This window comes from Coregonus clupeaformis, chromosome 5, assembly GCF_020615455.1.
Source record: "Coregonus clupeaformis isolate EN_2021a chromosome 5, ASM2061545v1, whole genome shotgun sequence".
Classification (NCBI taxonomy): domain Eukaryota; kingdom Metazoa; phylum Chordata; class Actinopteri; order Salmoniformes; family Salmonidae; genus Coregonus; species Coregonus clupeaformis.
This window is the reverse complement of record NC_059196.1, coordinates 26,500,774-26,528,082: the sequence shown is the minus strand read 5'-3', so window position 1 is coordinate 26,528,082 and position 27,309 is coordinate 26,500,774. Positions and strand designations below refer to the sequence as shown.

At 47.2% G+C, this 27,309-nt stretch overlaps 1 protein-coding gene and 1 pseudogene across 1 annotated transcript; one reads left to right on the top strand and one right to left on the bottom strand.

Annotated features, from left to right (window-relative positions):
• The first annotated feature begins 1,539 nt into the window (after nucleotides 1–1,539).
• Nucleotides 1,540–4,359, top strand: LOC121567149 (annotated as a pseudogene).
• Nucleotides 4,360–15,565: 11,206 nt separating this feature from the next.
• On the bottom strand, nucleotides 15,566–26,599 carry LOC121566586 (NAD(+) hydrolase SARM1). Its single transcript, XM_041876573.2, has 10 exons — nucleotides 25,289–26,599; nucleotides 24,731–25,118; nucleotides 24,289–24,519; nucleotides 20,718–20,930; nucleotides 19,811–19,902; nucleotides 19,484–19,677; nucleotides 18,995–19,127; nucleotides 18,543–18,732; nucleotides 16,534–16,655; nucleotides 15,566–16,314 (listed from the first exon to the last, which is right to left on the bottom strand). Exons 1-10 carry the CDS (start codon nucleotides 25,765–25,767, stop codon nucleotides 16,137–16,139), a joined length of 2,220 nt encoding a protein of 739 aa, XP_041732507.1. The 5' UTR covers nucleotides 25,768–26,599; the 3' UTR covers nucleotides 15,566–16,136.
• Between the last annotated feature and the right edge of the window lie 710 nt (nucleotides 26,600–27,309).

Below are 27,309 nucleotides of genomic sequence, written 5' to 3'. Positions count from 1 at the left end.
TGGACAATAGCTCTGTCTATGCATTTGAGAACGTGGTTACATTTCTCCAGGCCCATCCCTCAGCGGTTTCCCAAAAGTTTTAAACGGTGACGGGTGAACCTTTGTAGTTGTTTGAACTGCAGATTGCCCATTTAATATCTATTTTGATAAATTAAGTTAATCAAATCAATTGTTAGAGGGGAAAACACAGACTTGGATTTTATAGAAACAAATATATTTTTACGAAACGTTTTTGAATAAATGTCAGTTTATCCAATGATGTAGGCCTATTAAGCTATTATAAGGCTACATGTGTAAAAACAATCTAATAACATAAAGAGTGCAGAATGTGTAATAGTCCCCTGTAGCTCAGTTGGTAGAGCATGGCGCTTGCAACGCCAGGGTTGTGGGTTCGTTTCCCACGGGGGGCCAGTATGAAAATGTATGCACTAACTGTAAGTTGCTCTGGATAAGAGCGTCTGCTAAATCACTAAAATGTAGATTAAATGTTTGACCATTCTTTTGAAATTATTTGATGAAATAAAGCAAATGCAAGGGGTGACATTGTGACAATTTGTTGATGGGCAATTCCAAAGTAACAGAGTGACACAGCCTCAGATGTTTCACTTTAAAATGTATGTCAAACCAAAACCAATGATTGCAAAGTTAAACAAACCATACAACTCTATGAACAAGGACTAGGCCTACTTTTAACAATTCCCACAGAAAACTTTACAGAAACACATTTACTTGAAGAACAGTGCAAATGCAAAGTTTGGTAACAGAATGACAGCGCCACAGATAGAACAATGAGATAGATATTTCACCAGATGTACAAATGTGAAGCATCCGGTTTGCGTTTCCATTCACTACCAAATATGGTGGTGAGAGGAAGCCCAGTGGCCGGCACTCCGAAGATGGAGCAAGAGGGATTTTGACCAACATTCTGCAAATTTTCTCATCTCAATACAGTTTTCTGTTTCCAAAACTAGAATCTGTTATGAACAGAGTAGACTAAGTTTCGTAGAGTTCACCCTTTGCCAAAGTGTCAATAAATTGCGTTGTTTAGAAGGAGTGCAAGGTCGAATTGAGTTATTATACGCTGCACTTCACAAAGTAGGCGTTCCTTAAGGAAATATGCAAATACATGCTAGAATGCGCCAATAGGCTCTCGCGAGGTCGTGCTTGGCTCTGCCCACCTCCTTGCTTGTTCAGCCCACTATGATTAATTTGCTTACGTTGAAAACGACAGGCTGTGGTCTATCTTGGGTTACTTCTAAAAAATCTTTGACAGCACAAACCGTGATTTTGTTATCAAACTTTGCATCTGCACTGTTCTTCAAGTAAATATATTTTTGTAATTTTTTCTGTGGAAATTGTTAAATGTAGTCATTGTGCATAGAGGTGTGTGGTTTGTTTAACTTTGCAATCATTGGTTTTTGTTTGACATACATTTTAAAGTGAAATCTGTGTGACTCTGATACCATGGAATTGCCCTTGAAATCGGAAAGCAACAGAAGCTCGAGTTGCAGTTCAAAGCTTCTTCCAGATGGCGCCATCTCGAGACCATTACAAGGACAAGACATGCACGCACTCGAGCCAAAGTGTATGAACTTCTAGAGGTTTTACTTACAGACGTAGATTTGGACTGTTTCTGAACAAAACAACTGGATTATTTGAAGATTTTGTCCGCAAACTATTCAGTCTTGCGAAGACGAGTCTATAATAACAAAGGAACCGCAAATCTTAGTTAGGAACTTGAATATTTTTGGGGTATTCTACAAACTGGCAATGGAAGATTCGGACACCAGAGCAATTCTTCCGCAATATACTATATTGTCTGCAGACGACTACATACCGATAAATGACACATTTTGTAGTAACGAGGAGGTTGAGAAGAAGGGACACAAGTGCTCCAGACGGCCGCCCGTTCGCTTGCCCACTTTCGGTTTATGTTGAACCCGTGTTGTTCTTATCGATGTTCTCGCTGTCTCTTCAGTGGCCGCTGTCTACGCAGTACCTATGGGACCGCATCAGTGAAGACGTCGGTTACAATGGAACAGAAGGAGGGGGATGTGACAACACCTCCGGGCCCCCAGACCCACTTCAAAAGGTGGGGGAAACATAGACATAATGAGAAAGACACAAATGCTCTATCACTCCTGTTCTTGGAGGCCCACATTGTGTGCAGGCTTTTCTTCCAGCGCAGCATTAACACAGCTGGTTCAACTAATCAAGGTCTTGAATGATGATTAAATAATAGCTTAATTGGTGGAATAATGTCAAATAATAACCTAAGATCACGTGTAACATCTTAATGATCATTATGAGAAACAAAGCATATGAGATTGCTCAAATGTAACCTTTATTTAACCAGGTTGGTCAAGTTGAGATAAAAATCTATTTTTTAAGAGAGACCTGGACCATGACAGCAGCATCAACAGATCAGTTTCAGACAAACAGGCACATGACATCAACCAGATGAAGATACATCAATATTCAAAGCAGCACGTCAGTAAAGAACATTACATGACACAAGTTAGAAAAAACAGAGTGCAATACATCAAAATACGGCCAATAACAGTGTCAAAATACTTCATTTAAGACAACATCCTTCCTTACATAAGGCAACGCCGACTAGTGACATCAGGTGAAAACTAGAAACAACTACATGTCTCAACAACATGTTCATCTATTTGTCCTTTGAACTCCTCTAGGTACACTAGGTCCTGGAGTTTTAGGTTGGCTTGCCAATAACTGACCATGACAGTGAACTGTTTGCTTTCATCATAACTCAAACCATATTCTCTCATCATCAGGAGATGAAGACCCTGACAGCCCACTGGAACCAAAACATCAACTTAGGAGGCATTGCAGTGGGGCTGTTTGTGGTGACTCTGCTAGGCTCCTGGAGCGACCAGGGGGGCCGGCGGCCCGTGCTCATCCTGCCCAGCCTGGGTCCTGCAGGCTGGGGCCTACCTGGTGGTCATGTACCTCAAGCTGCCCGTGGCCTGGTTCCTCCTGGGCAGGCTGCTCTCAGGCCTCTCAGGTAGGGATAAGTCCTGTATTGAAAGGAGATGGGACACCGTTATGTTAGCTTCAGGAACATCTTTACTAAGATACAACCGGATAGTACATCATGCTAAGTCCAACTCAAGTTTTTCAGAATAAATTACTTGCTAGTGCTGATTAATCAATTAATCCGCTTTTTCTAAACACTTTTTAAAAAATCTTTGTGGGCACCTTTGACTGACTTATCGATGAATCAACTAACTCATCCTTACTCTCAGGCGACTTCAACACCATCCTGGCAGGCTGCTTTGCCTATGTGGCTTACATCAGCGACAGGGGCTCCCGGACCTTCAGGGTGGTAGTGCTGGAGGCCTGTCTGGGACTTGCTGGCATGCTGCCCAGTATCATAGAGGGGCAGTGGCGACGGGCACAAGGGTAGGTTATTCCACGTTAAGATGGCCCAAGGTAGCTTGCTATCTGTGGACTGAAAACGTATTCTTCTTCGATTTATTAAAGTATGTTTATAAGCGTCTAAACTTGTGATACAGTAATGTAACTGGATAACACTTATACCTCTCATGGGGACTTGAGCCATACTGAAATAACAGAATTCCCCACCCTTTCTTTTCTTCCCCAGGTACATTAACCCATTCTGGCTGGTGCTGGCCACTAACCTGGCTGCTGCCCTCTATGCCTACCTGTTTGTACCCGAGTCCGTAACCCCTGACCCCAGTGCCAAACTCTTCACAAAATGGAGGAGGTACAAACTGTGGCTCTACACCTTCTGCTTCTTCCTGGTGGTGAAGGTCCACTTTGGCAGCCGGGAGCTGTATGTTCTGTATGAGCTGAGCTCTCCACTGTGCTGGGGCCCAGGGCTGATCGGCTGGGGGTCTGCAGCCCAGAACCTGGCCTACTTCAGCAGCCTCCTGGGTTTGAGGACCATGCAGCGATGCCTAGAGGACTCCTGGGTGTCTCTGGTGAGACTGGCCTCAAACATGACCGGCCTGGTGGTCATCTCACTGGCCAACACTACTGAACTCATGTTCACAGGTGAGAGGCTATCCCAGAAGACAAAACTAGTTAAAATGACATCATTACATCAGTTTAGAGTTTACTAGATTTGTTTATTGTTATGCACATCATGAAGGGATTCCCCTTCCTGTTCGGAGCCCTCCTCCTCCTCATCCCTACAGGAATCATTGGGTAAGTCCTTCCTTACCTGAAATTCCAATTTAAGCTTTCCTAATTTAAAACACTGAGGCCATAAACACCTTGTGATTCCTGCGTGTTGTTGTGTGTTTAGGATAGTGGAGTGTCGGGATCAGAGGACAGACAGAAGAGAGGACTCTGCAACATCCTGACACAGACAGACAGGTAGTACAGTCATGGTCAAAAGTTTTGAGAATGACACAAATAAAAAATGTCACAAAGTCTGCTGCCTCAGTTTTGATGATGGCAATTTGCATATACTCCAGAATGTCATGAAGAGTGATAAGATGAATTGCAATTAATTGCAAAGTCCCTCTTTGCCATGAAAATGAACTTAATCCCCAAAAAACATTTTCACTGCATTTCAGCCCTGCCACAAAAGGACCAGCTGCCATCATGTCAGTGATTCTCTCGTTAACACAGGTGAGAGTGTTGATGAGGACAAGGCTGGAGATTGAGTTAGAATAACAGACTGGACGCTTTAAAAGGAGGGTGGTGCTTGAAATCATTGTTCTTCCTCTGTTAACCATGGTTACCTGCAAGGAAACACGTGCCGTCATCATTGCTTTGCACAAAAAGGGCTTCACAGGCAAGGATATTGCTGCTAGTAAGATTGCACCTAAATCAACCATTTTTCGGATCATCAAGAACTTCAAGGAGAGAGGTTCAATTGTTGTGAAGAAGGCGTCAGGGCACCCAAGAAAGTCCAGCAAGCGCCAGGACCGTCTCCTAAAGTTGATTCAGCTGCGGGATCGGGGCACCACCAGTGCAGAGCTTGCTCAGGAATGGCAGCAGGCACAGTGAGGCGAAGACTTTTGGAGGATGGCCTGGTGTCAAGAAGGGCAGCAAAGAAGCCACTTCTCTCCAGGAAAAACATCAGGGATAGACTGATATTCTGCAAAAGGTACAGGGATTGGACTGCTGAGGACTGGGGTAAAGTCATTTTCTCTGATGAATCCCCTTTCCGATTGTTTGGGGCATCCGGAAAACACCTTGTCCGGAGAAGACTTCCTCACATCACAGCTTGAGCCTCTGGAAGGCCACAGCCTCTGCTGCCCTACATACACCTTTTTACCAGTGTGTAGGACAGGTAGCTGACTGTCATTAGACCACACAGAGGTTGGATTCCGTGGCTTCAACACCAAAATACCAAGACCAAAAAGCTGGAACCACCAGCCAACCCCCCCCCATGACAGACATCACTGTGCACTATGTCATGTGAGACAAGAAGAGAAAGAGGTCTGGGTTCCCTGTTATATTTTTAACTGAAAATCTAATGTGAGCTGACATACAATTGTGGTCGAATAATACCCACAGTACTATATCAAACTATCCAAGGCCAGGCAGAAAATACATGACTCAGAAAATATGAAATTCAATAACAGTTGATCTCGATGTCACCATAGCATGCGAGCAGCAGATAGATGGGCTTTAGACCAACTTGTACAGACTCAACCATTAGTATCTCTTAACAAAATGAGACCCATCGGCTTCTAACAGCAGTCAGGGAGTACTGAGTTACACTGCTTACAGTTTACTGTCATCCCTCCATTCAACAGATAGCCCAGTCTAACCACTTAAGTGCCCTCACACAGCAACCCTGCCACCCCTCCATACAATACAACAGATAGGCAAGTGTGTGTGTGTGTGTGTGTGTGTAAATGTCTTATAACACATTTAAAAGGGTGCAACAGGAACTGAGGGGTTGAGGCCAGGGGAAGGGTTGAAGCATTACTGTCACTCAGTATTTGTGATGATTTCTTTTGATTGGCTGTTATGGAGAAGGAAGGCCCGTGACAGGCCTACTGGCTTCCTGTCTTCCGAAATCATGTAATCAATGTGTTCAATGCACTGACTGGAAGTTGCTTTGGATAAATGACTAAAGTTTTTGCTAAATGACTAAAATGTAAATGTGAGAAAAAATTGTGAATAGATTTTATTGTCTGCACCGTACAGAATTACAGATTTTTAGATACTGTGAATGATATCTATCATCTTTAAAAGGGAATGAATGAATGATTGAATCATGCCGATGATGTACTTGGTAACTTTGGCTTCTTATGAAATGTTATTGCCTTATAAAACATTCATAGCACCTTGTAGATGCAGACGTGGAACATATGAAACTCAACAATAAAGCAAGGCACAAAAGTTAATGGTATATCATGAGCGTTTCACAACTAGGGGCCTTCTGCATCTTGCCTTACTGATTTAGTCTGCAGTTTCATAATACAATTGCATTTACATTGGCTGTCGAAAGTATTCACCCCCTTGGCATTTTTCCTATTTTGTTGCCTTACAACCTGGAATTAAAATGGATTTTTGGGGGGTTTGTATCATTTGATTTACACAACATGCCTACCACTTTGAAGATGCAAAATATTTGTTATTGTGAAACAAACAAGAAATAAGATAAAAAAACAGAGAACTTGAGCGTGATGCATGATGCTGCCACCACCGTGGGATGGTGTTCTCAGGGTGATGAGAGGTGTTGGGTTTGCGCCAGACATAGCGTTTTAACTTGATGGCCAAAAAGCTCAATTTTAGTCTCATCTGACCAGAGTACCTTCTTCCATATGTTTGGGGAGTCTCCCACATGCCTTTTGGCGAACACCAAACGTGTTTGCTTATGTCACGGTTTCGGCCGAGGCTGCCTCTCTTCCTTGCTCGGGCAGGCTTCGGCGTTCGTCGTCTCCGGAATACTAGCTGCCACCGTTGAATGTTTCTATGTTCGTTTGCTTTTGTCTGATTGTTGTACACCTGTTTCTCGTTTAGTGTAATTAGTGTCCTATAAGTTCTCGTTGTGTTTTGTCTAGTGTTGTGTGTTATTGTTTTCACTGTCGTGGTTGTTGCTAGACGTATTTTGCATTTTGCTCGGTTGAGCTGTTCCTCCATAGTTTGGAGTGTTTTAGTCGCACCTGTTTGTGCACGCGTATTTGTTTCGCCTGCGTGCGGAGTTTCGCCTTCGGGCTATTTAGTGTTTGCACTGTGAGTATTCACTAAAGTCTTTGGAATATACTTCTGCGTCCTGCGCCTGATTCCACCACTACACCCACCTACTACATCCCTGACAGAATAACACACCGCGGCTAGGTGCTGGGGATGGCCTCCTAGGGGGGAGGACGACAGGTCCCGCACTGGGGATTCCTTCCAGGTGAGTAGGCGCCCCACTCACCCAGAGCTCTCTGTTGCACATTTCTGTATACCTGTGCGTTTTCCACAGGTAGCACCTCATTCCCAGCATAAGGCGCTGGTAGATTCAGGCGCAGCTGGGAACTTTATTGATAAGAAGTTTTGTTTAGCCTTAGGGATTCCCCTTCTCCCTGTTGATGTCCCTTTCCCCGTTCATGCCCTAGATAGCCGTCCGTTGGGTGCGGGCTTGATCAGGGAGGTCACTGCGCCACTTAGGATGTGTGCGCAGGGGGGTCATCAGGAGATGATTCAGTTATTTCTAATCGACTCGCCTGCGTATCCGGTGGTGCTGGGCATGCCCTGGTTAAGTACCCACAACCCATCTATTTTGTGGCGGGAGAGAGCTCTGATGGAATGGTCTGCCCGGTGTGTGGGTCGATGTTTGGGCGTTTCCGTAGGGGCTACCTCGGTGGAGAGTCCAAACCAGGTGCCCGCATTGCACGTTCCTCCTGAGTATGGGGATTTGGCTATTGCATTTAGTAAGTCGAGGGCGACGCGGTTGCCGCCCCATAGGCAGGGAGATTGTGCGATAGACCTCCAGGCAGGAGCTGCGCTCCCACGGAGCCATGTGTATCCTCTGTCTCAGGAGGAGAAGAAAGCTATGGAGACTTACATAGACTAATCTCTGAGACAAGGATACATACGGCCTTCCACTTCCCCTGCGTCCTCGAGTTTCTTTTTTGTGAAGAAAAAGGATGGTGGTTTACGCCCGTGCATCGATTATCGTGGTCTCAATCAGATTACGGTGAAGTACAGTTATCCACTCCCGCTGATTGCGACCATGACTGAGTCATTGCATGGGGCGCGTTTCTTCACTAAATTAGATCTCAGGAGCGCGTACAACTTGGTGCGCATCAGGGAGGGCGATGAATGGAAGACAGCCTTTAGTACCACCTCGGGCCATTACGAGTATCTGGTCATGCCATACGGGTTGATGAACGCTCCGTCAGTTTTCCAATCATTCGTGGATGAAATCTTCAGGGACATGCAGGGGCAGGGGGTGGTTGTGTACATAGATGACATTCTCGTGTACTCGCCTACCCGTGTCGAGCATGTGGCCCTGGTGCGCAGAGTGTTGCGGAGGCTGGTGGAGCACGACCTGTATGTTAAGGCAGAGAAGTGTCTGTTTTTCCAGGAGTCGGTCTCCTTTTTGGGGTATCAGTTGTCTGCGTCAGGGGTGAAGATGGAGGTAGACCGGGTGTCAGCCGTGCGTAATTGGCAAACACCAACCACTGTGAAGGAGGTGCAGCAGTTTTTGGGGGTTTGCGAATTACTACCGGAGGTTTATCCGGGGTTTTGGACAGGTGGCAGCTCCCATCACGTCTCTTTTGAAGGGGGTCCGGTGCGTCTGCAGTGGTCGGCCGAGGCGGACAGGGCGTTTGGGAGGCTGAAGGACCTGTTTACCTCGGCCCGGTGCTGGCGCATCCGGATCCCTCTTTGCCGTTCCAGGTAGAGGTGGACGCGTCAGAGGCCGGTATAGGAGCCGTGCTTTCACAACGGTCTGGCGCGCCACCTAAACTCCGCCCCTGTGCCTTTTATTCTAAGAAGCTCAGTCCGGCGGAGCGGAACTATGACGTAGGGGACAGGGAGCTGTTAGCCGTGGTACAGGCCCTAAAGGTGTGGAGGCACTGGCTTGAGGGGGCTCAACACCCTTTCCTCATTTTGACGGACCACCGTAACCTGGAGTATATCCGGGCAGCGAGGAGGCTGAACCCTCGCCAGGCAAGATGGAATATGTTCTTGACCCGGTTTACATTTAAGATCATGTACATCCCTGGGTCGCAGAACGGTAAGGCAGATGCACTGTCTCGGCGGTATGACACGGAGGAGAGGTCCGTGGAGCCCACTCCCATACTGCCGGAGTCGTGTCTGGTGGCACCGGTAGTGTGGGAGGTCGATGCTGAACTCGAGCGGGCGTTACGCACCGACCCTAGTCCACCGCAATGCCCTGATGGTCGGAGGTACGTTCCGCTCGAGGTTCGGGATCGATTGATCTATTGGGCTCACACGTCACCCTCCTCTGGACACCCTGGTATCGGCCGGACAGTGCACTGTCTTAGTGCCAAGTACTGGTGGCCCACGTTGGCGAGGGATGTGAGGGTTTATGTTTCCTCCTGCTCGGTGTGCGCCCAGTGTAAGGCGCCTAGACATCTGCCTAGGGGTAAGTTACTACCCCTGCCCGTTCCACAACGACCATGGTCTCACCTCTCGGTGGATTTCCTTACTGACCTTCCTCCTTCACAGGGGAACACCACTATACTGGTCGTTGTGGACCGGTTTTCTAAGGCCTGTCGTTTGCTCCCCATGCCGGGTCTTCCTACTGCCCTGCAAACCGCCGAAGCACTATTCACCCATGTGTTCCGGCACTACGGGGTACCCGAGGATATTGTGTCTGATCGGGGTCCCCAATTTACCTCCAGGGTCTGGAGAGCCTTTATGGAGCGGTTGGGGGTCTCGGTGAGCCTCACCTCGGGTTACCACCCGGAGAGTAATGGGCAGGTGGAACGCGTGAACCAGGATGTGGGTAGGTTTCTTAGAACATACTGCCAGGACCGGCCGGAGGATTGGGCAGGTCGTTCCCTGGGCCGAGATGGCCCAGAATTCCCTACGCCATTCCTCCACTAACCTAACCCCTTTTCAATGTGTGCTAGGTTACCAGCCGGTTCTGGCACCTTGGCAGCAGAGCCAGATCGAGGCTCCTGCGGTGGATGAGTGGGCGCGGCGCTCGGAGGAGACATGGAACGCTGCACACGTCCACCTGCAGCGGGCCCTCCGACGTCAGAAGGCGAGCGCCGATCTCCACCGCAGTGAGGGACCGGTGTACGCACCTGGTGATCGAGTCTGGCTCTCTACCAGAAACCTGCCCCTCCGCCTGCCCTGTCGGAAACTGGGTCGGCGGTTTGTAGGGGCCATTTAAAGTCCTGAGAAGGTTGAACGAGGTGTGTTACAAATTACAACTACCCGTTGAATATAAAAGTATTAACCCCTCGTTCCATGTGTCTCTTCTCAGGCCGGTGGTAGCTGGCCCACTCCAGGAAAGTGAGATCAGGGAGACTCCTCCGCCCCCATTGGACATCGAGGGGGCACCGGCGTACTCCGTGAAGTCCATCTTGGATTCGAGACGTCGGATGGGGGGTCTCCAATATCTAGTGGAGTGGGAGGGTACGGTCCGGAGGAACGGTACTGGGTGCCGAGGAGAGACGTTTTGGACCCGTCTCTCCTGACGGAATTCCATCGTGGGCACCCGACACGCCCTGCTCCGCGTCCTCCTGGTCGTCCCCGAGGCCGGAGTCGGCGCACGTCTGGAGCCGCGCGTCAAGGGGGGGGTACTGTCACGGTTTCGGCCGAGGCTGCCTCTCTTCCTTGCTCGGGCAGGCTTCGGCATTCGTCGTCTCCGAATACTAGCTGCCACCGTTGAATGTTTCTATGTTCGTTTGCTTTTGTCTGATTGTTGTACACCTGTTTCTCGTTTAGTGTAATTAGTGTCCTATAAGTTCTCGTTGTGTTTTGTCTAGTGTTGTGTGTTATTGTTTTCACTGTCGTGGTTGTTGCTAGACGTATTTTGCATTTTGCTCGGTTGAGCTGTTCCTCCATAGTTTGGAGTGTTTTAGTCGCACCTGTTTGTGCGCGCGTATTTGTTTCGCCTGCGTGCGGAGTTTCGCCTTCGGGCTATTTAGTGTTTGCACTGTGAGTATTCACTAAAGTCTTTGGAATATACTTCTGCGTCCTGCGCCTGATTCCACCACTACACCCACCTACTACATCCCTGACAGCTTATTTTTTCTTTAAGCAATGGCTTTTTTCTGGCCACTCTTCTGTAAAGCCCAGCTCTGTGGAGTGTACTGCTTAAAGTGGTCCTATGGACAGATACTCCAATCTTCGCTGTGGAGCTTTGCAGCTCCTTCAGGGTTATCTTTGGTCTCTTTGTTGCCTCTGATTAATGCCCTCCTTGTCTGGTCCATGAGTTTAGGTGGGCGGCCCTCTCTTGGCAGGTTTGTTGTGGTGCCATATTCACATTGTTTTATAATGGATTTAATGGTGCTCCGTGGGATGTTCAAAGTTTCAGATATTTTTTTATAACGCAACCCTGATCTGTACTTCTCCACAACTTTGTCCCTGACCTGTTTGGAGAGCTCCTTGGTCTTCATGGTGCCACTTGCTTGGTGGTGCCCCTTGCTTAGTGGTGTTGCAGACTCTGGGGCCTTTCAGAACAGGTGTCTATATACTGAGATCATGTGACAGGTCATGTGACACTTAGATTGCACAAAGGTGGACTTTATTTAACTAATTTTGTGACTTCTGAAGGTAATTGGTTGCACCAGATCTTATTTAGGGGCTTCATAGCAAAGGGCCCTCCTGTAGCTCAGTTGGTAGAGCATTGTCACGCCCTGGCTCTGGGACTCTGTTATGTTGAGCCAGGGTGTGTAGTTTCTATGTGTTTGTGTTCTGTGTTTAAGTTCTAGTTCATGTGTATCTATGTTGGCCGGGGTGGTTCTCAATCAGAGGCAACGTGAATCAGCTGTTGCTTGTTGTCTCTGATTGGGAACCATACTTAGGCAGCCGTTTGGCAGTAGTGTATTGTGGGATCTTGTTCCGTGTTGGTTTGTGTAGGTAACCAAGGACTTCACGTTATCGTTTTGTTGTTTTGTTTCGTGTGGTGAAATAAATAAAGTATGTTCACTCATCACGCTGCACATTGGTCCACTTCCTTCAGCGAGCGTGACAGAAGATCCCACCAATACAGGACCAAGCAGCGTGCCCAGGAGCAGACAGCCTGGACGTGGGAGCAGATATTGGACGGGCAGGGGTCCTGGACTTGGGAGGAAATCCAGGCCGGGATGGATCGCCGTCCGTGGGAGGAGACGGTGGAGGCGCGCCGGAGAGAGGAGCAGCGGCGCCAACCGGGCCGTCGTCGGACCGGCGAGAGGCACCCCCAAGAAATGTTTAGGGGGGGGCACATGGCATGGACGACGGGGCTGCTGGAGGCAGATAAGGGGCGAGTTCGTGGACGAGGAGAGAAGGCCACCGGGTTACGGGAGCCATTGGTGAGAAGAGGGAAGGAAAGTGTAGAGGCACGGCGAGAGGTACTGAGGTGTGTTGCCAGTCCGGTCCGGCCTGTTCCTGATCCCCGTGTAAGGCCAGTGGTGTGTGTTCCCAGTGCGGTCCGGCCTGTTCCTGTCCCTCGCACCAAGCCTGTGATGCGCGTCGCCAGCCCGGCCCGGCCTGTTCCTGCTCCCCGCACCAAGCCAATGGTGCGCATCGTCAGCCCGGTCCGGCCCGTTCCTGCTCCCCGCACTAAGCCAGGGGTGCGCGTTGCCAGCCCGGCCCGGCCTGTCCTGCTCCCCGCACCAAGCCAATGGTGCGCGTCGCCAGCAGGCCCGGCCTGTTCCTGCTCCCCGCACCAAGCCTATGGTGCGCGTCGCCAGCCCGACCCGGCCTGTTCCTGCTCCCCGCACCAAGCCTGTGGTGCGCATCGTCAGCCCGGTCCGGCCCGTTCCTGCTCCCCGCACCAAGCCTATGGTGCGCGTCGCCAGCCCGACCCGGCCTGTTCCTGCTCCCCGCACCAAGCCTGTGGTGCGCATCGTCAGCCCGGTCCGGCCCGTTCCTGCTCCCCGCACCAAGCCAGGGGTGCGCGTCGTCAGCCCGGTCCGGCCTGTTCCTGCTCCCCGCACCAAGCCAGTGGTGCGCTTCGTCAGCCTGGTTCGGCCCGTCCCTGCTCCCCGCACCAAGCCAATGGTGCGCGTCGTCAGCCCGGTCCGGCCCATTCCTGCTCCCCGCACCAAGCCTGTGGTGCGCGTCGTCAGTCCGGCACAGCCCGTGCCCGTTTCACCGGTGCCTGGTCAGGTACCGGTCAGCTGCTCCACACCGGAGCCTAAGCAATCCGCTCCACTGATGTCCAGTCCAGCTCCAGCCAGCGGGGCCAGACCAGACCAGGGGCACTACGGGGGGGTTATTAGAGGGTGGTGGTCACGCCCGGAGCCGGATCCGCCTCCGAGGAGGAATGCCCACCCGGCCCTCCCCTGTTCGGTTTATGTTTGGCGCGGTCGCGCCTTTGGGGGGGGGGTACTGTCACGCCCTGGCTCTGGGACTCTGTTATGTTGAGCCAGGGTGTGTAGTTGTATCTATGTTGGCCGGGGTGGTTCTCAATCAGAGGCAACGTGAATCAGCTGTTGCTTGTTGTCTCTGATTGGGAACCATACTTAGGCAGCCGTTTGGCAGTAGTGTATTGTGGGATCTTGTTCCGTGTTGGTTTGTGTAGGTAACCAAGGACTTCACGTTATCGTTTTGTTGTTTTGTTTCGTGTGGTGAAATAAATAAAGTATGTTCACTTATCGCGCTGCGCATTGGTCCACTTCCTTCAGCGATCGTGACAAGCATGGCACTTGCAACGCCAGGGTTGTGGGTTCGTTTCCCACGGGGGGGCCAGTATGAAAAATGTACACACTCACTAACTGTAAGTCGCTCTGGATAAGAGCGTCTGCTAAATGACTAAAATGTACATATGCACGCGCCACTTTTCCGTTATTTATTTTGTATAATTTTTTGAAACAAGTTCTTTTTTTAATTTCACTTCACCAATTTGGACTATTTTGTGTATGTCCATTACATGAAATCCAAATAAAAATCCATTGAAATTACAGGTTGAAATGCAACAAAATAGGAAAAACGCGAAGGGGGGTGAATACTTTTGCAAGGCACTGTATGATTGCATCTATTAGCTGGTATGAATATGTTAATAATAATAAGGCAATATAATGCTTCATAAGAATCCATTTCAAGTACAGTGTTGCACTGTATTTTAATGTACAGAAAGAATCACAGATTTACTGTACCTCAGGTTAGTTGTTTTTATTGCGTCACTGTATTGTAAAATGACAACACTGCCTAAATCTTTAAAAATTAAACGTAAACAAGAACCTGTCCATGTATACAGTATTTAATCAACATACCTGTATTGAGAGCAACACATATATTAAGGCAACAGGGGAAATAGCCCAGAAGAGCCATCAAAACAGTGACAAGATATAGCTAGCAGTGCTGAGAGCAAATACTGTAGCTTTAGACTGAGGTGAAATGTTTTGTTTGCCTTCCCGCACACCATTTAGCACACTGTGTGGGTACATACAGTATCTACATCACTATCCGATATGAATCTACAAAACAAACATGTCACTGAACGTAATAATTCCATGTTTAAAATAAAGTGCTACCATTCCACTTCATTGAATTATAAATACGATAACCTGGTGATTTTATGACTTCTGTAGTCATTTTGCAACACTTACGTAATAATTCCTAAACTGATCATCAGATACTGCATGATTGTTTTGGTTAGATATTTTTCTTGTCTTTATCCTGTCACAGATAATAGTATAGTAAGATACCGAGTGATTTAGACAGGGGTGGTGCATGCTGGTACATGTCTAAGAAGGATCGTCAATGTGAGTCAGTATTTAGCTCTGCCACTGATGTGATATAATTTATCTACTGAACTGCTTCTTTCCAATAGATACAAGCAAGTGAACTAAGGCTAACTGTCAAGCAGCCAAATCAATGACAGAATCTCTTAGCATTATGAAGGAACCAAACCACAAATCAGTATTGTAGTTGCAGTGGTTTAGCCGAACAAAGTAACGCAGCATGTTGTGACTTTATACTACGAGACTTTCTGACAGGAAGATAATGGAACAGTTTTCATGGAGTAGCTTCAGCCTTAAGGGGTAGTGTAGACATTGGTTTTGTAAACTAATTGTATCTTTGTGAACACAGAGAGAGAGAGCGTCTATCCGCTTTCACATCAGCAAGATGCATTGATAATGGTATTTTTCATTGCCTTAAGCTTGGTTGAGAGAGAGAGTTATTTGTGAACCTCTGGTTGTTGCTAAGCACATGAGTGCAAGTTTGCAATGAGTATATGTAATTGGTGGGATCTCAACCCCTCTCTCCTGGTCGGGAAACTAACGTCTTAACCATTAGACTAATTCCCCCTTGGGCAGAGGGTGACACTGGCTTTAAGTCACAGGCAGGGCTACCTCATCATGAGAGCAGGATTCCAAATCACCGTTACATATAGAGGTCGTACATCATCTCTGTTGGATTAGGCTGTTTGCCATCACCTAGGTTACACTATCGTAAAGATACATATAAAATAAGTGCAACAGTCGACCAACAATGAGCATACAGGGTTTCATTTATAAGCACCATAAGAAAAAAAGAGATACAGTATTTCCCATACGCTATATAGTTTACACTGGATCATTACTAAAAACCAGGATATTGTTTTGTCTTAGAAAGTATGGGCCTATTTAAAACAATGAGATGCAACAGAGATACTCCAGATTGTTATTATGTGTTCTGCTCGGTGCCAGCGATAGCTGACTTATCACACTGGTTATTTCCTGAGAGACACAAAATATCCCTGACCACACTAGTAACAGCTTATGACCATGGCACTGCAGTTTAAGGGAGTAGTATGTGGTATTTACAAGTGCTGAAACCACAAATTACATTTAGTATTTACGCTATGGACTTCAATTGAATTAACTGTACATCTGGATCAGTGGCTAGTAGCAAAGCCATCTCATTAGCATATTATCTAAATACGGCCTATTAAACATGTCTTCACATGCACAGGGTTAGAACTGACCAACCAGAGCACGCTCTGTTTGGCATGATTGATTACTGATCACTATTGGTCACCGTTTTACATCATCAGAGACCAGAGGACCTCCACTCAGAGGCCTCTATTTCTTCTGTGGTCCCTGAGGCCCCTTGGGGCAGTCTGTCTTGGGGCAATCTGTCTTGGGGCAGTCTGTCTTGGGGCAGTCTGTCTTGGGGCAGTCAGTCAGGTCTTGGCTAGGGTTGCCCTTAAGGAAACGTAGGATCTTCTCAATGGTGGCCTCCTGGTACTCATGAGACCACCTGTATCCAGAGAGAGGAAGGGAGGGAGGGAGAGAAAGAGGGAGAGTCAGAGGAAGAGAGAGGGAAGGAGAAAGAGAGGGAGGGAGAAAGAGAGAGAAAGAGGGAGAACGAAAATGAAAGATAGATTTGATTCCTAATAAGTACACTTCAGATAAATGTGCAAACTGCCAATCATTCTCAAACAGATTCTGCGGTACTGTATCTCTCTCTGTGACTCACTTGATGCCATTGAAGTTTAGGATGGTTTTCATGTCCTCAGGAAGAGAGTTTGGGTCAGGCCACATGAAGTTATCAGTTACAGGGACGATGTTCTTCTTTCCAGCCAGAGCAGTGACAATCTCCTGCAGGATTTACGAGAGGTACGTTAAATCACGGACAGACACAGAATGTCCCCGCAGACATGGAATGTCTACACATGTAAGGGGTAGGGGTATCTGGGGGAAATAATCTCTCAACTGTAACATTGTTCCGTATGGAGGGGACCTCTTTATGTCTAATATTGTATATCACCAACATATAGGTGGAACATCTAGACATGTAAAGGCCAGGGTGACTGGATTATACACATAGAAAATAATTGTAATTCCATCTAGACTATTGGATCTATAGTGTTCTGTATGTGAGGCCTGTCTATGTCTAATATTGTATACTCATTCCTTCATACATATGTAGGTCTACAGGTATACTTTTTATCACCAACATAGACATTGTAGTCCCTGTGCCCAAGAACGCCAAAGTAACCTGTCTAAAGGACTATCGCCCCGTAGCACTCACATCTGTAGCCATGAAATGCTTTGAAAGGCTGGTCATGGCTCACATCAACAGCATCATCCCAGACCCTGGACCCACTCCAATTTACATGCCACCCCAACAGATCCACAGATGACAGAATCTCTATTGCACTCCACACTGCCCTCTTCCACCTGGACAAGAGGAACACCTATGTGAGAATGCTGTTCATTGACTACAGCTCAGCATTCAACACCATAGTGCCCTCCAAGCTTATCAACAAGCTCAGGACCCTGGGACTGAACACCTCCCTCTGCAACTGGGTCCTGGACTTCCTGACGGGCCGCCCTCAGGTGGTGAGGGTAGGCAACAACACATTCGCCACGCTGACCCTCAACACGTGGGCCCCTCCGGGGTGCGTGCTTAGTCCCCTCCTGTACTCCCTGTTCACCCACGACTGCGTGGCCATGCAAGACTCCAACACCATCATTACATTTGCTGAAGACACGATGGTGGTAGGCCTGATCACCGACGACGATGAGACAGCCTATAGGAATGAGGTCAGTGACATGGCAGTGTGGTGCCAGGACAACAACCTTTCCCTCAACGTCAGCAAGACAAAGGAGCTGATCATGGACTACAGAAAATGGAGGGCCGAGCACGCCCCTATCCACATCCTCGGTTCCTCAGTGTCCACGTCACTAAGGAATTAACATGGTCCACACACACCAACACAGTCGTGAAGAGGGCATGACAACACCTCTTCCCCCTCAGGAGGCTGAAAAGATTTAGCATGGGCCCTCAGATTCATAAAATGTTATACAATTGCACCATTGAGAGCATCTTGACTGGCTGCATCACTGCTTGGTATGGCAACTGTTTGGCATCCGACCACAAGGCGCTACAGAGGGTTGTGCATATGGCCCAGTTTCACTGGGGCCCAGCTCCCTGCCATCCAGGACCTCTATACCAGGCGGTGTCAGAGGAAGGCCCACTCAAGTCTGTTCTCTCTGCTACCGCACAGCAAGCGGCACCGATGCACCAAGTCTGGAACCAACAGGACACCCCCAAGCCATAAGCCTGCTAAATAGTTAACCAAATAGCCACCCGGACTATCTGCATTGACCCTTTTTGCACTAACTCTTTTCACTCATCACATACGTTGCTGCTACTGTTCATTATCTATCCTGTTGCCTAGTCACTTTACTCCTACCTATATGTACCTACCTCGTCACCTGCACATCGACTCGGTACTAGTACCCCATGTATATAGCCAAGTTATCGTTACTAATTGTGTATTTATTCCTTGTGTTATTATTTTTTCTATACTTTTTCTATTTTTTTTTTTACTGTTAGTCTACACCTGTTGTTTACGAAGCACGTGACAAATACAATTTGATTTGATTTGAACATCTAGACAGAGCTGCAGCTGTATACTATTGGATCTATATTGTTCTGTATGCAGCACCCATCTATGTATAGATCCGTCTATGTCTGACCTTGTGTACCCAGTCCTTCATGCCAGTGTCGCCCATGCACTTGTCAAGGGCGTTGGCAGAAAGCACCAGGATGAAGTTCCGTGCCCGCTGGACGCTCTGGATCAGCTTGTCAGCAAACTTCCCTGCTTCCAGCTTCTCCACGTCAATGAACACACTGAAACCTCTGACCTGAAGGTGGACCTTCAACAGACTGGGGGAAGAGAGGGAGGGGAGGGGAGAAAGAGGGAGTGGAGAGGAGAGGGGGAGAGAGAAAAAGGTGGGGAGAGAGTAACGATCTATAGATCTTAGCCTCCAGATAATCCTGACAAACCTGATAAAGGTGTTTGTCTTCCAAAGCTCCCTAGCGTTCCCTCTCTCCTGACTATTATTCCTCGCCCTATCCATGCCTCTCCCTCTCCCTCTCCCTCTCCCTCTTCCTCTTCCTCTTCCTCTTCCTCTTCCTCTCTCCATACCTGGCGAGCTGGGAACCGGTGGTCCTGCGGTAGCTAATAAATACGTCCGGTCCAGGGGGTTGGGCATCGGTCAGACACGGCTTAATCGGCCTACGGGTGGCTGCCAGGATCTTGGCGCGGTGGATGCCGTTCTCTAGAAGGAAAAAATGAATACTTTCTCTATTTTAAACTGGGTTGTTCGAGCCCTGAATGCTGATTGGCTGACAGCTGTGGTATTCCAGACCGTATACCACGAGTATGACAAAACATTTATTTTTACTGCTCTAATTACATTGGTAACCAGTTTATAATAGCAATAAGGTACCACGGGGGTTTGTAGTATATGGCCAATATACCACGGCTAAGGGCTGTATCCAGGCACTACGCTTTGCATCTTGCATAAGAACAGCACTTAGCCGTGGTATATTGGCCATATACCACACCCCCTTGGGCCTTATTGCTTAATTGTCTTGCAGGGAACGTAAATGTGTCTTTTGGCTCACAACCCACCAATGTTACAGTCTGACTGGAGCTGCTGGTCGGTGAGGTGGAGGACATTCTTGCGGTCCACTCCAGACTGCACCAGGCCGTAGGTGTACTGGCGGAAGCGCGGGTCCACCTCACCCAGCCAGTCAGCCATGTTATTGGGGTCACAGGTCGAGTAGTTGGCGTAGGTCTTCAGCACACGCAGGTCACGGAGGAACCTAGAAGACAACACAAAATGGAGTGGGCAGGGTGAGGTGGGGATTTTATTTAAATGCTCAATTTAACTGATGTTGCCTTGTGTAGCAGACGTTTTATAAGCTTGACATAAACTTGACAGATGACTGAACTAACCTCTTGCGAGTGAGTCCTGCGGTCATACCCAGATCAGTGCTCAGATCCTGGTCTGTGATGTTCAGCAGTAGGTCACCATCCACCTGCAGCTCCTGAAGGATGGGCAGAGAGAGGAGAGAGAAAGACTGAGAGAATATAGTGAGCAAGAGGCTAAGGAGAAATACAGGTAACTGCCAAAATAAAGGAAACACCAACATAAAGTGTCTTAATAGGGCGTTGGGCCACCACGAGCCAGAATAGCTTCAATGCGCCTTGGCATAGATTCTACAAGTGTCTGGAACTCTATTGGAGGGATGCGACACCATTCTTCCATGAGAAATTCCATCATTTGGTGTTTTGTTGATGGTGGTGGAAAACGCTGTCTCAGGCGCCGCTGCAGAATCTCCCAAAAGTGTTTAATTGGGTTGAGATCCGGTGACTGAGACGGCCATGACATATGGTTTACATCGTTTTCATGATCATCAAACCATTCAGTGTCCACTCGTGCCCTGTGACTGTGGGCATTGTCATCCTATGGGGGCATAACCATGGTAGACAACATAATGGCCAAAATAATGGCCTGCCTAGCATTTTTATACATTTACATTTACGTCATTACATGACCCTAAGCATGATGATATGTTAATTGGTTAATTAACTCAGGAACCACAACTGCGTGAAAGCACCTGCTTTCAATGTACTTTGTATCCCTCATTTACTCAAGTGTTTCCAGTATTTTGGCAGTTACCTGTAGGTATCCATATCTAATAGATATGAAACCAAACATTCACCTTATTTTCTCAACATCTCTACAAGGACTATAGAAGAGCTTTCTCATTCTTTATTGTTCAAACCTTGTCTTTTGCAATCGCTATCTCTATCTCTCTTTCTCTCTCACACACACACACTGAGACACAGAAACACACACCTGGAAGCGCTCAGTGTAAGCGCTGAATCCAATAACTTGGAGCCATCTCTGCACCTCACCACCCTTCCAGTTGGGCACGGAGGAGAGGATACGTCGTGGCACCTCCTCCCCCATCATCCCCAGTGCCCGCTTCGCCAGGGCACAGGCCGTCCCGTTGCTGGAGTACATGACGATCCTTTTCAGGCTCTGCACCGCACCTATCTCCTGGAAGATCTGGAAGGAAGAATGTACACACATTCAATTGTATGTCTATTGATATTGTAGGGCCGGTGATTTTAATGCGGGGAAACTGAACTCTGTTTTACCTCATTTTTACCAGCATGTCATCAGTGCAACTACATGCAACAAAACTATTCATCACATTTACTCCATACACAGAAACACATACAAGGCTCTCCCTTTGGCAAATCTGACCATAACTCTATCCTCCTGATTCCTGCTTACAAGCAAAACAGGAAGTACCAGTGATGTGCTCAATACGGAAGTGGTCCGATGAAGCGGATGCTAAGCTACAGGACTGTTTCGTTAGCACAGACTGGAAAAGTTCCGGTATTCATCCGATAACATTGAGGAGTTTATCACATCAGTCACCGGCTTCATTAATAAGTGCATCAACGACGTCATCTCCACAGTGACCGTACGTACATATCCCAACCAAAAGCCATGGATTACAGGCAACATCTGCACTGAGCTACAGGCTAGAGCTACTGCTTTAAAGGAGCGGGACACTAATCTGGACGCTTATAAGAAATCCTGCTACGACCTCTGACGAGCCATCAAAAAGGCAAAGGATCAATACAGGACTAAGACCAAATCCTACTACGCTGGCTCTAATGCTCTTCGGATGTGGCAGGGCTTGCAAACTATCACGGATTACAAAGCGAAACCCAGCCGCGAGCTGCCCAGTGAGGCGAGCCTACCAGACGAGCTAAATGCCTTCTATGCTCGCTTTGAGGCAAGTAACACTGAACCATGCATGAGAGCACTAGCAGTTCCGGATGCCACACTGACCCGCAACACAGGGGCCCCTCAGGGGTGCGTGCTTAGTCCCCTCCTGTACTCCCTGTTCACCCACGACTGCGTGGCTGTGAACGACTCCAACACCTTCATTAAGTTTGCTGATGACACGACAGTGGTAGGCCTGATCACCGACGACGATGAGACCACCTATAGAGAGGAGGTCAGTGACCTGGCAGTGTGGTGCCAGGAAAACAACCTCTCCCTAAACGTCAGCAAGACAAAGGAGCTGATCATGCACTACAGGAAACGGAGGGCAGAGCACACCCCCATCCACATCATCGGTGCTGTAGTGGAGCAGGTCGAGAGCTTCAAGTTCCTTGTGTCCATATCACTAAAGAATTAACATGGTCCACACTAGGGCTGCACGATATATTGTTTCAGCATCGACATTGTGATGTATGCATCCGCAATAGTCACATCGCAGAACGTGCGATTTAGTAAGGTAAACATATATCAGTCTACAATATATATATATTTTTAAATGATAAACTAGCATTATATTTGTCTGATATAATGTAATTTACTCAGATTGATGGGTTATTGGATACACAGTTTATTATTATTATTATTATTTTAAACACGGAGTTCGTTGCTGCACGTGGTTGACATGCAGGCTCCGTTTGCGCGTGAGGAAATGATGAGCGAGGAACAGGCAAAAAATACCGAAATTGAGAATTTGGTTGCAAAAAGAAATGCATCCTCAATTATATGGAAATATTTCGGCTACAGACAGTATGATGTTGACCAAAAACAGGTACTTTGTCGAGAGTGCCTTGCAATTGTTGCCACAACACGAGGCAACACGACCAAATTGTTCGATCATTTAACGCGGCACCATAAATCTTCGTATGACGAGTGCAAAGCATCTAAATGCCCTCCAAAGCAAAAATCTATTTTGGATGCCTTTGCCAATATTACACCATACGAGAAAGGTTCCAAACGGCAGAGAGAAATCACAGATTCAATAACATTTCACGTCGCCAAAGACATGGTACCAATTAATACGGTTACCAAAGAGGGTTTTAAAAACATGATCGGGTCGCTTGACAAGCGGTATGTAATGCCATCACGCAACTATTTTTCTCAAGTTGCCATCCCAGAGTTGTACGAGAAATGCAAGGCACAAGTTGAAACAGAGCTGTCACAAGTGGAATATTATACAGCAACAACGGACTTGTGGTCCAGCCGGACAACGGAGCCCTACATAAGTCTGACCGTACACTTTATTAATGAGGACTTCCACCTGAAAAGTCGCTGTTTGCAAACTGCATTTTTCCCAGAGTATCATACATACATCCTGTATTTTTTCATATTGCAATATATATAGCAGAAAAACTAAATATCGCAATGTCAGTTATTTCCAATATCGTGCAACCCTAGTCCACACACACCAACACAGTCTTGAAGAAGGCACGACAACGCCTCTTCCCTTTTAGCAGGCTGAAAAGATTTGGCATGGGCCCTCAGATCCTCAAAAGGTTCTACAGCTGCACCATTGAGAGCATCCTGACTGGCTGCATCACCGCTTGGTATGGTAACTGCTTGGCATCCGACCGCAAGGCACTACAGATGGTAGTGCGTACGGTCCAGTACATCACTTGGGTTGAGCTCCCTGCCATCCAGGACTTCTATGCCAGATGATGTCAGAGGAAGGCCCTAAACATTTTCAAAGACTTCAGCCACCCAAGTCTGTTCTCTCTGCTACCGCACGGCAAGCGGTACCGATACACCAAGTCTGGAACCAACAGAACCTTGAACAGCTTCTACCCCCAAGCCATAAGATTATTAAATAGTTAACCAAATAGCTACCCGGACTATCTGCATTTAACCTTTTTGCACTAACTCTTTTGACTGATTACATATGTTGCTGCTACTGTTTATTATCTATCCTGTTGTCTAGTCACTACCCCTACCTATATGTACATATCTACCTCAATTACCTCGTACCCCTGCACATCGACTCGGTACTGGTACCCTGTGTATATAGCCAAGTTATCGTTACTCATTGTGTATTTATTCCTTGTGTTATTATTTTTCTATTTTTTCTCTCTGCATTGTTGGGAAGGGCCCGTAAGTAAGCATTTCACTGTTAGTCTACCCCTGTTGTTTACGAAGCATGTGACAAATACAATTTGATTTGATTTGATATATAGTTAGGAAGTGGGCACCATAAGTAGTTTTAGGCCCCATAAGGTTGTATCCACTAACCCCTAAAGCAGGGTTACCCAAACTTGGTCCTCGGGACCCCAAGGGGTGCACGGTTTGGTTTTTGCCCTAGCACTACACATCTGATTAAATTAATCAACTAATCATCAAGCTTTGATAATTTGAATCAGCTGTGTAGTGTTATGGCCAAAACCAAAACGTGCACCCTTGGGGTCCTGAGGGCCGAGTTAGGGAAACACTGCACTAAAGTATAGTGGTCACCAACCAGGGAGCTACAGGGAGGGCGTGCAAGCTTTTGTTCCAGCCCAGCACTAACACATCTGATTCAGCAAATCAACTGCTCATCAAGGTTGAACCAGTTGTGCTTTTGTTCCCTGATACTGACCTTGGTGTTGCGCTGGCGTGACTTGATGCTGGTTTCGACACACAGGTAGAAGGCAGCGATACACTTCCCCTCTAGTCTGGCCCCATCCAGTAGTGGCAGGAGCTGCTGTAGGTCTGCAGCCGTCCTCCCCTGCATGCTGTCCGCACTGTCCAGCAAGCTCCGGGCAAACTCATCAGGGTCCAGAGATGCAATAAAGGGCTCCACCAGCTCCAACGTCCCCGACTTCACCACCTATAATAATATGTTTAACAGATGCTTTAATCCAAGGCGATTTACAGCATTACGCGCATATTTAAAAAAATACATTTTATTCATTTAGCATATCCAGAGTGCATACATGTTTTCATACATGTTTCCGTATGGTTGCCCCGAGCAGGAATCGAACCAACCACCCTGGCATTACAAGCTCCATGCTCTACTAACTGAGCCACACAGGACCTACCTCCTTCTCAATCTCCCGGTTATTGGCGAGCACGGCCACCGCTAAACACGCATGGAAGCGGATGAGCTCGTCCTCTTTGGAGAACGCCAATGGAAACAACCACTCTGCCGCCTGCTTCTCGATCATCAGCCGCTGGCAGCGATGGCCGCCGTACATGGCACAGTTGGCGAGCGCCACGGCACAGTGGCGGAGGACGGTGGGGTCGGTACCGCGGCACCAGAAGAGCAGGGCATCCAGGGCGCCGTTGGCGATGAGCTGGGCAGACGTCTCCTCGGTGTGTTTGAACATGTGCTCCAGGATGCCTGAGACGCTGCGGGCCAGCTGGGCATCCTCGGTCTCCCTCGTCAGGTTCAGGATCACCCCCAGACCTATGCGAGCCACATAGTCTCTGAATAGGAAGAGAGAGAGAGGGGAAAAGGGTAAACAAAAAGATGAGTATATAACTAGGTTTATAAAGACTAAGACTTACTGTATGTGGGTCCTGGAAACTGGCCCTAAAGGTTAGGACCAAGACAATATTTTGTATAACAGAAAAAGTGCATGTAAGTGAATACACACCTGTTCTCAGAGACCAGTATCTGCTCCAGTAGTTTGGCAGACTCATAGGTGATCTCCACAGCAGGTGTCATGAGGAGTTGCAGGAGCAGCTCCAGTCCTCCGTCCAGTCGTATCCTGTTGCATATCTCCTCTGCGACCTGCCTGCCCACAGTGGGCAGAACCCAGGCCTCCTCTACTAACTGGAACGTCTCTGCGATGGCCCTGCGGGTCTCGTCTAGATCCGAGGTATCTTTGGCTGATTTCAGTGTCTTGATAGCAGAGCGCAGGGCCGGGAGTGAGGTGTCCAAAACATCCTGTACGTCGGCACCATGGACACCCGGTGAGACCGGTGGTGCTTTCGGTTCCGAGGATGAGCTAGAGCTGCCCGATCTCCGGTTCCCAATCCGGCTGACATATTCCGGTACCGTGAGTCTTTCGGAGCTGAACATGGAGAGGTATCGATAGAGTCTCCAGAGGAAAACGGTTAGAGATAAGAGCATCCACCGATTATCACTGACAGGGCCAAGAGGATTTGTTGCAGGCCCTGATCAATCTCAGATCAATTGTTTAAGAAATAAACGTGTGGGTAATGACCTGGTTAGAACTGAATTGGAAACAATGTTTGTCTTGCATTCGAGTTTTTTAGATACATAAACAAACCACAATAGGTGAAATTACAATCCCATAATTTGGACTGGATGCTAAACTTTAAATTAAAAGTGACAGCTTTCAGTAAATTGCATCATCATCACACTGATGTCATCTTTGAAAATAAGTGGATAAAGACTTACTCATCTCGCATCATCATGACCAAGCAGTCACACTATGTTTGCATTTAAACACGGATGTCCTCCGTTTTCTCCTATCATTTACACAAGGCCTTCTTGGATCAAATTATGTCTACTCAGAATAACCTGACTCCAAATAAATTATCAAACCTCCACTGTGTCCACTATGAAATAATGTATCACCGCTGCGGATGTTTAGAGAGCTGCTAGACAGAAATATTTTTTCTCAAAAAGCCCATTCGACATCAAATTACGTTTACCAGTTGGATGGAGAAATATAAACAGCTCTGTTGTCTTCTGTCTCTCGCTGGCATTACTGAGGTTTAATCTAGACAAAGACGCACTGTTCATCAAAATGCCTCTCACGGTTTTCCTTTTTCCTCTCTATTCACATTACTCTATTGTTATGCTTTAATCCACAAAAAATATATATCTTATTTCCGTATTATTAAAATAGCCTCTCTTTTTGACATCCTTGCCTCAGCATCATCGAGCATCCTCGAAACTAGGACCGCCCATTCTTCAAGATATATTTAGAGACAAATATATCAGGCGGAGGTCCGCTCAGCAACAAAGCGCCAGTATGGTGCTCATCTCCACTATGCCCCCTTGTGGATAAAGGTAGAAGCATAATTAATCCACAAGGCGTTACACACATCGGCTGTGCTAAATAGGTTATTATTGAGCTACAATAAGATAAAACAGTACACATCAATGACTATATCAGCAGAAACAAATAACAATATGTCGTCCATTGCAGTCATTAGGCCATTTACTGTTGCTTAAAGGGGCAATCTGCGATTTCTACATCCATTTGTTGAATTTTTAATATAGGCTACAGTGCCTTCAGAAAGTATTCTTACCCCCTTTTTTTTTTTTTTTGTAATTTAGCAGACGCTCTTATCCAGAGCGATTTACAGGAGCAATTAGGGTTAAGTGCCTTGCTTAAGGGCACATCTTCAGATTTTTCAGCTAGTCGGCTCAGGGATTAGAACCAGCGACCTTTCGGTTACTGGCACAACACTCTTACCCACTAAGCTACCTGCCACATTTTGTTGTGTTACAGCCTGAAATTAAATGGATTAAATATTTATTTTCTCACCCATCTACACACAATACCCCCATAATGACAAAGTTAAAATATTATTTCAGAAAATTTTGCAAATGTATTGAAAATGAAATACAGAAAAATCGAATTTACATACACTACCGGTCAAAAGTTTTAGAACACTTACTCATTCAAAGGTTTTTATT

Bases quoted from the DNA above. Each gene is read 5' to 3' on its own strand.
- LOC121566586 (XM_041876573.2), bottom strand. From the start codon at position 25,767: ATGCTCTTATCTCTAACCGTTTTCCTCTGGAGACTCTATCGATACCTC. The intron at 18,733-18,994 runs GTATGGAGAGAG...CTCTTCCCCCAG, and splicing joins ACCGGTTCCCAGCTCGCCAG to TCTGTTGAAGGTCCACCTTC. The intron at 16,315-16,533 runs GTGAGTCACAGA...CTCTGGATACAG, and splicing joins CTAAACTTCAATGGCATCAA to GTGGTCTCATGAGTACCAGG.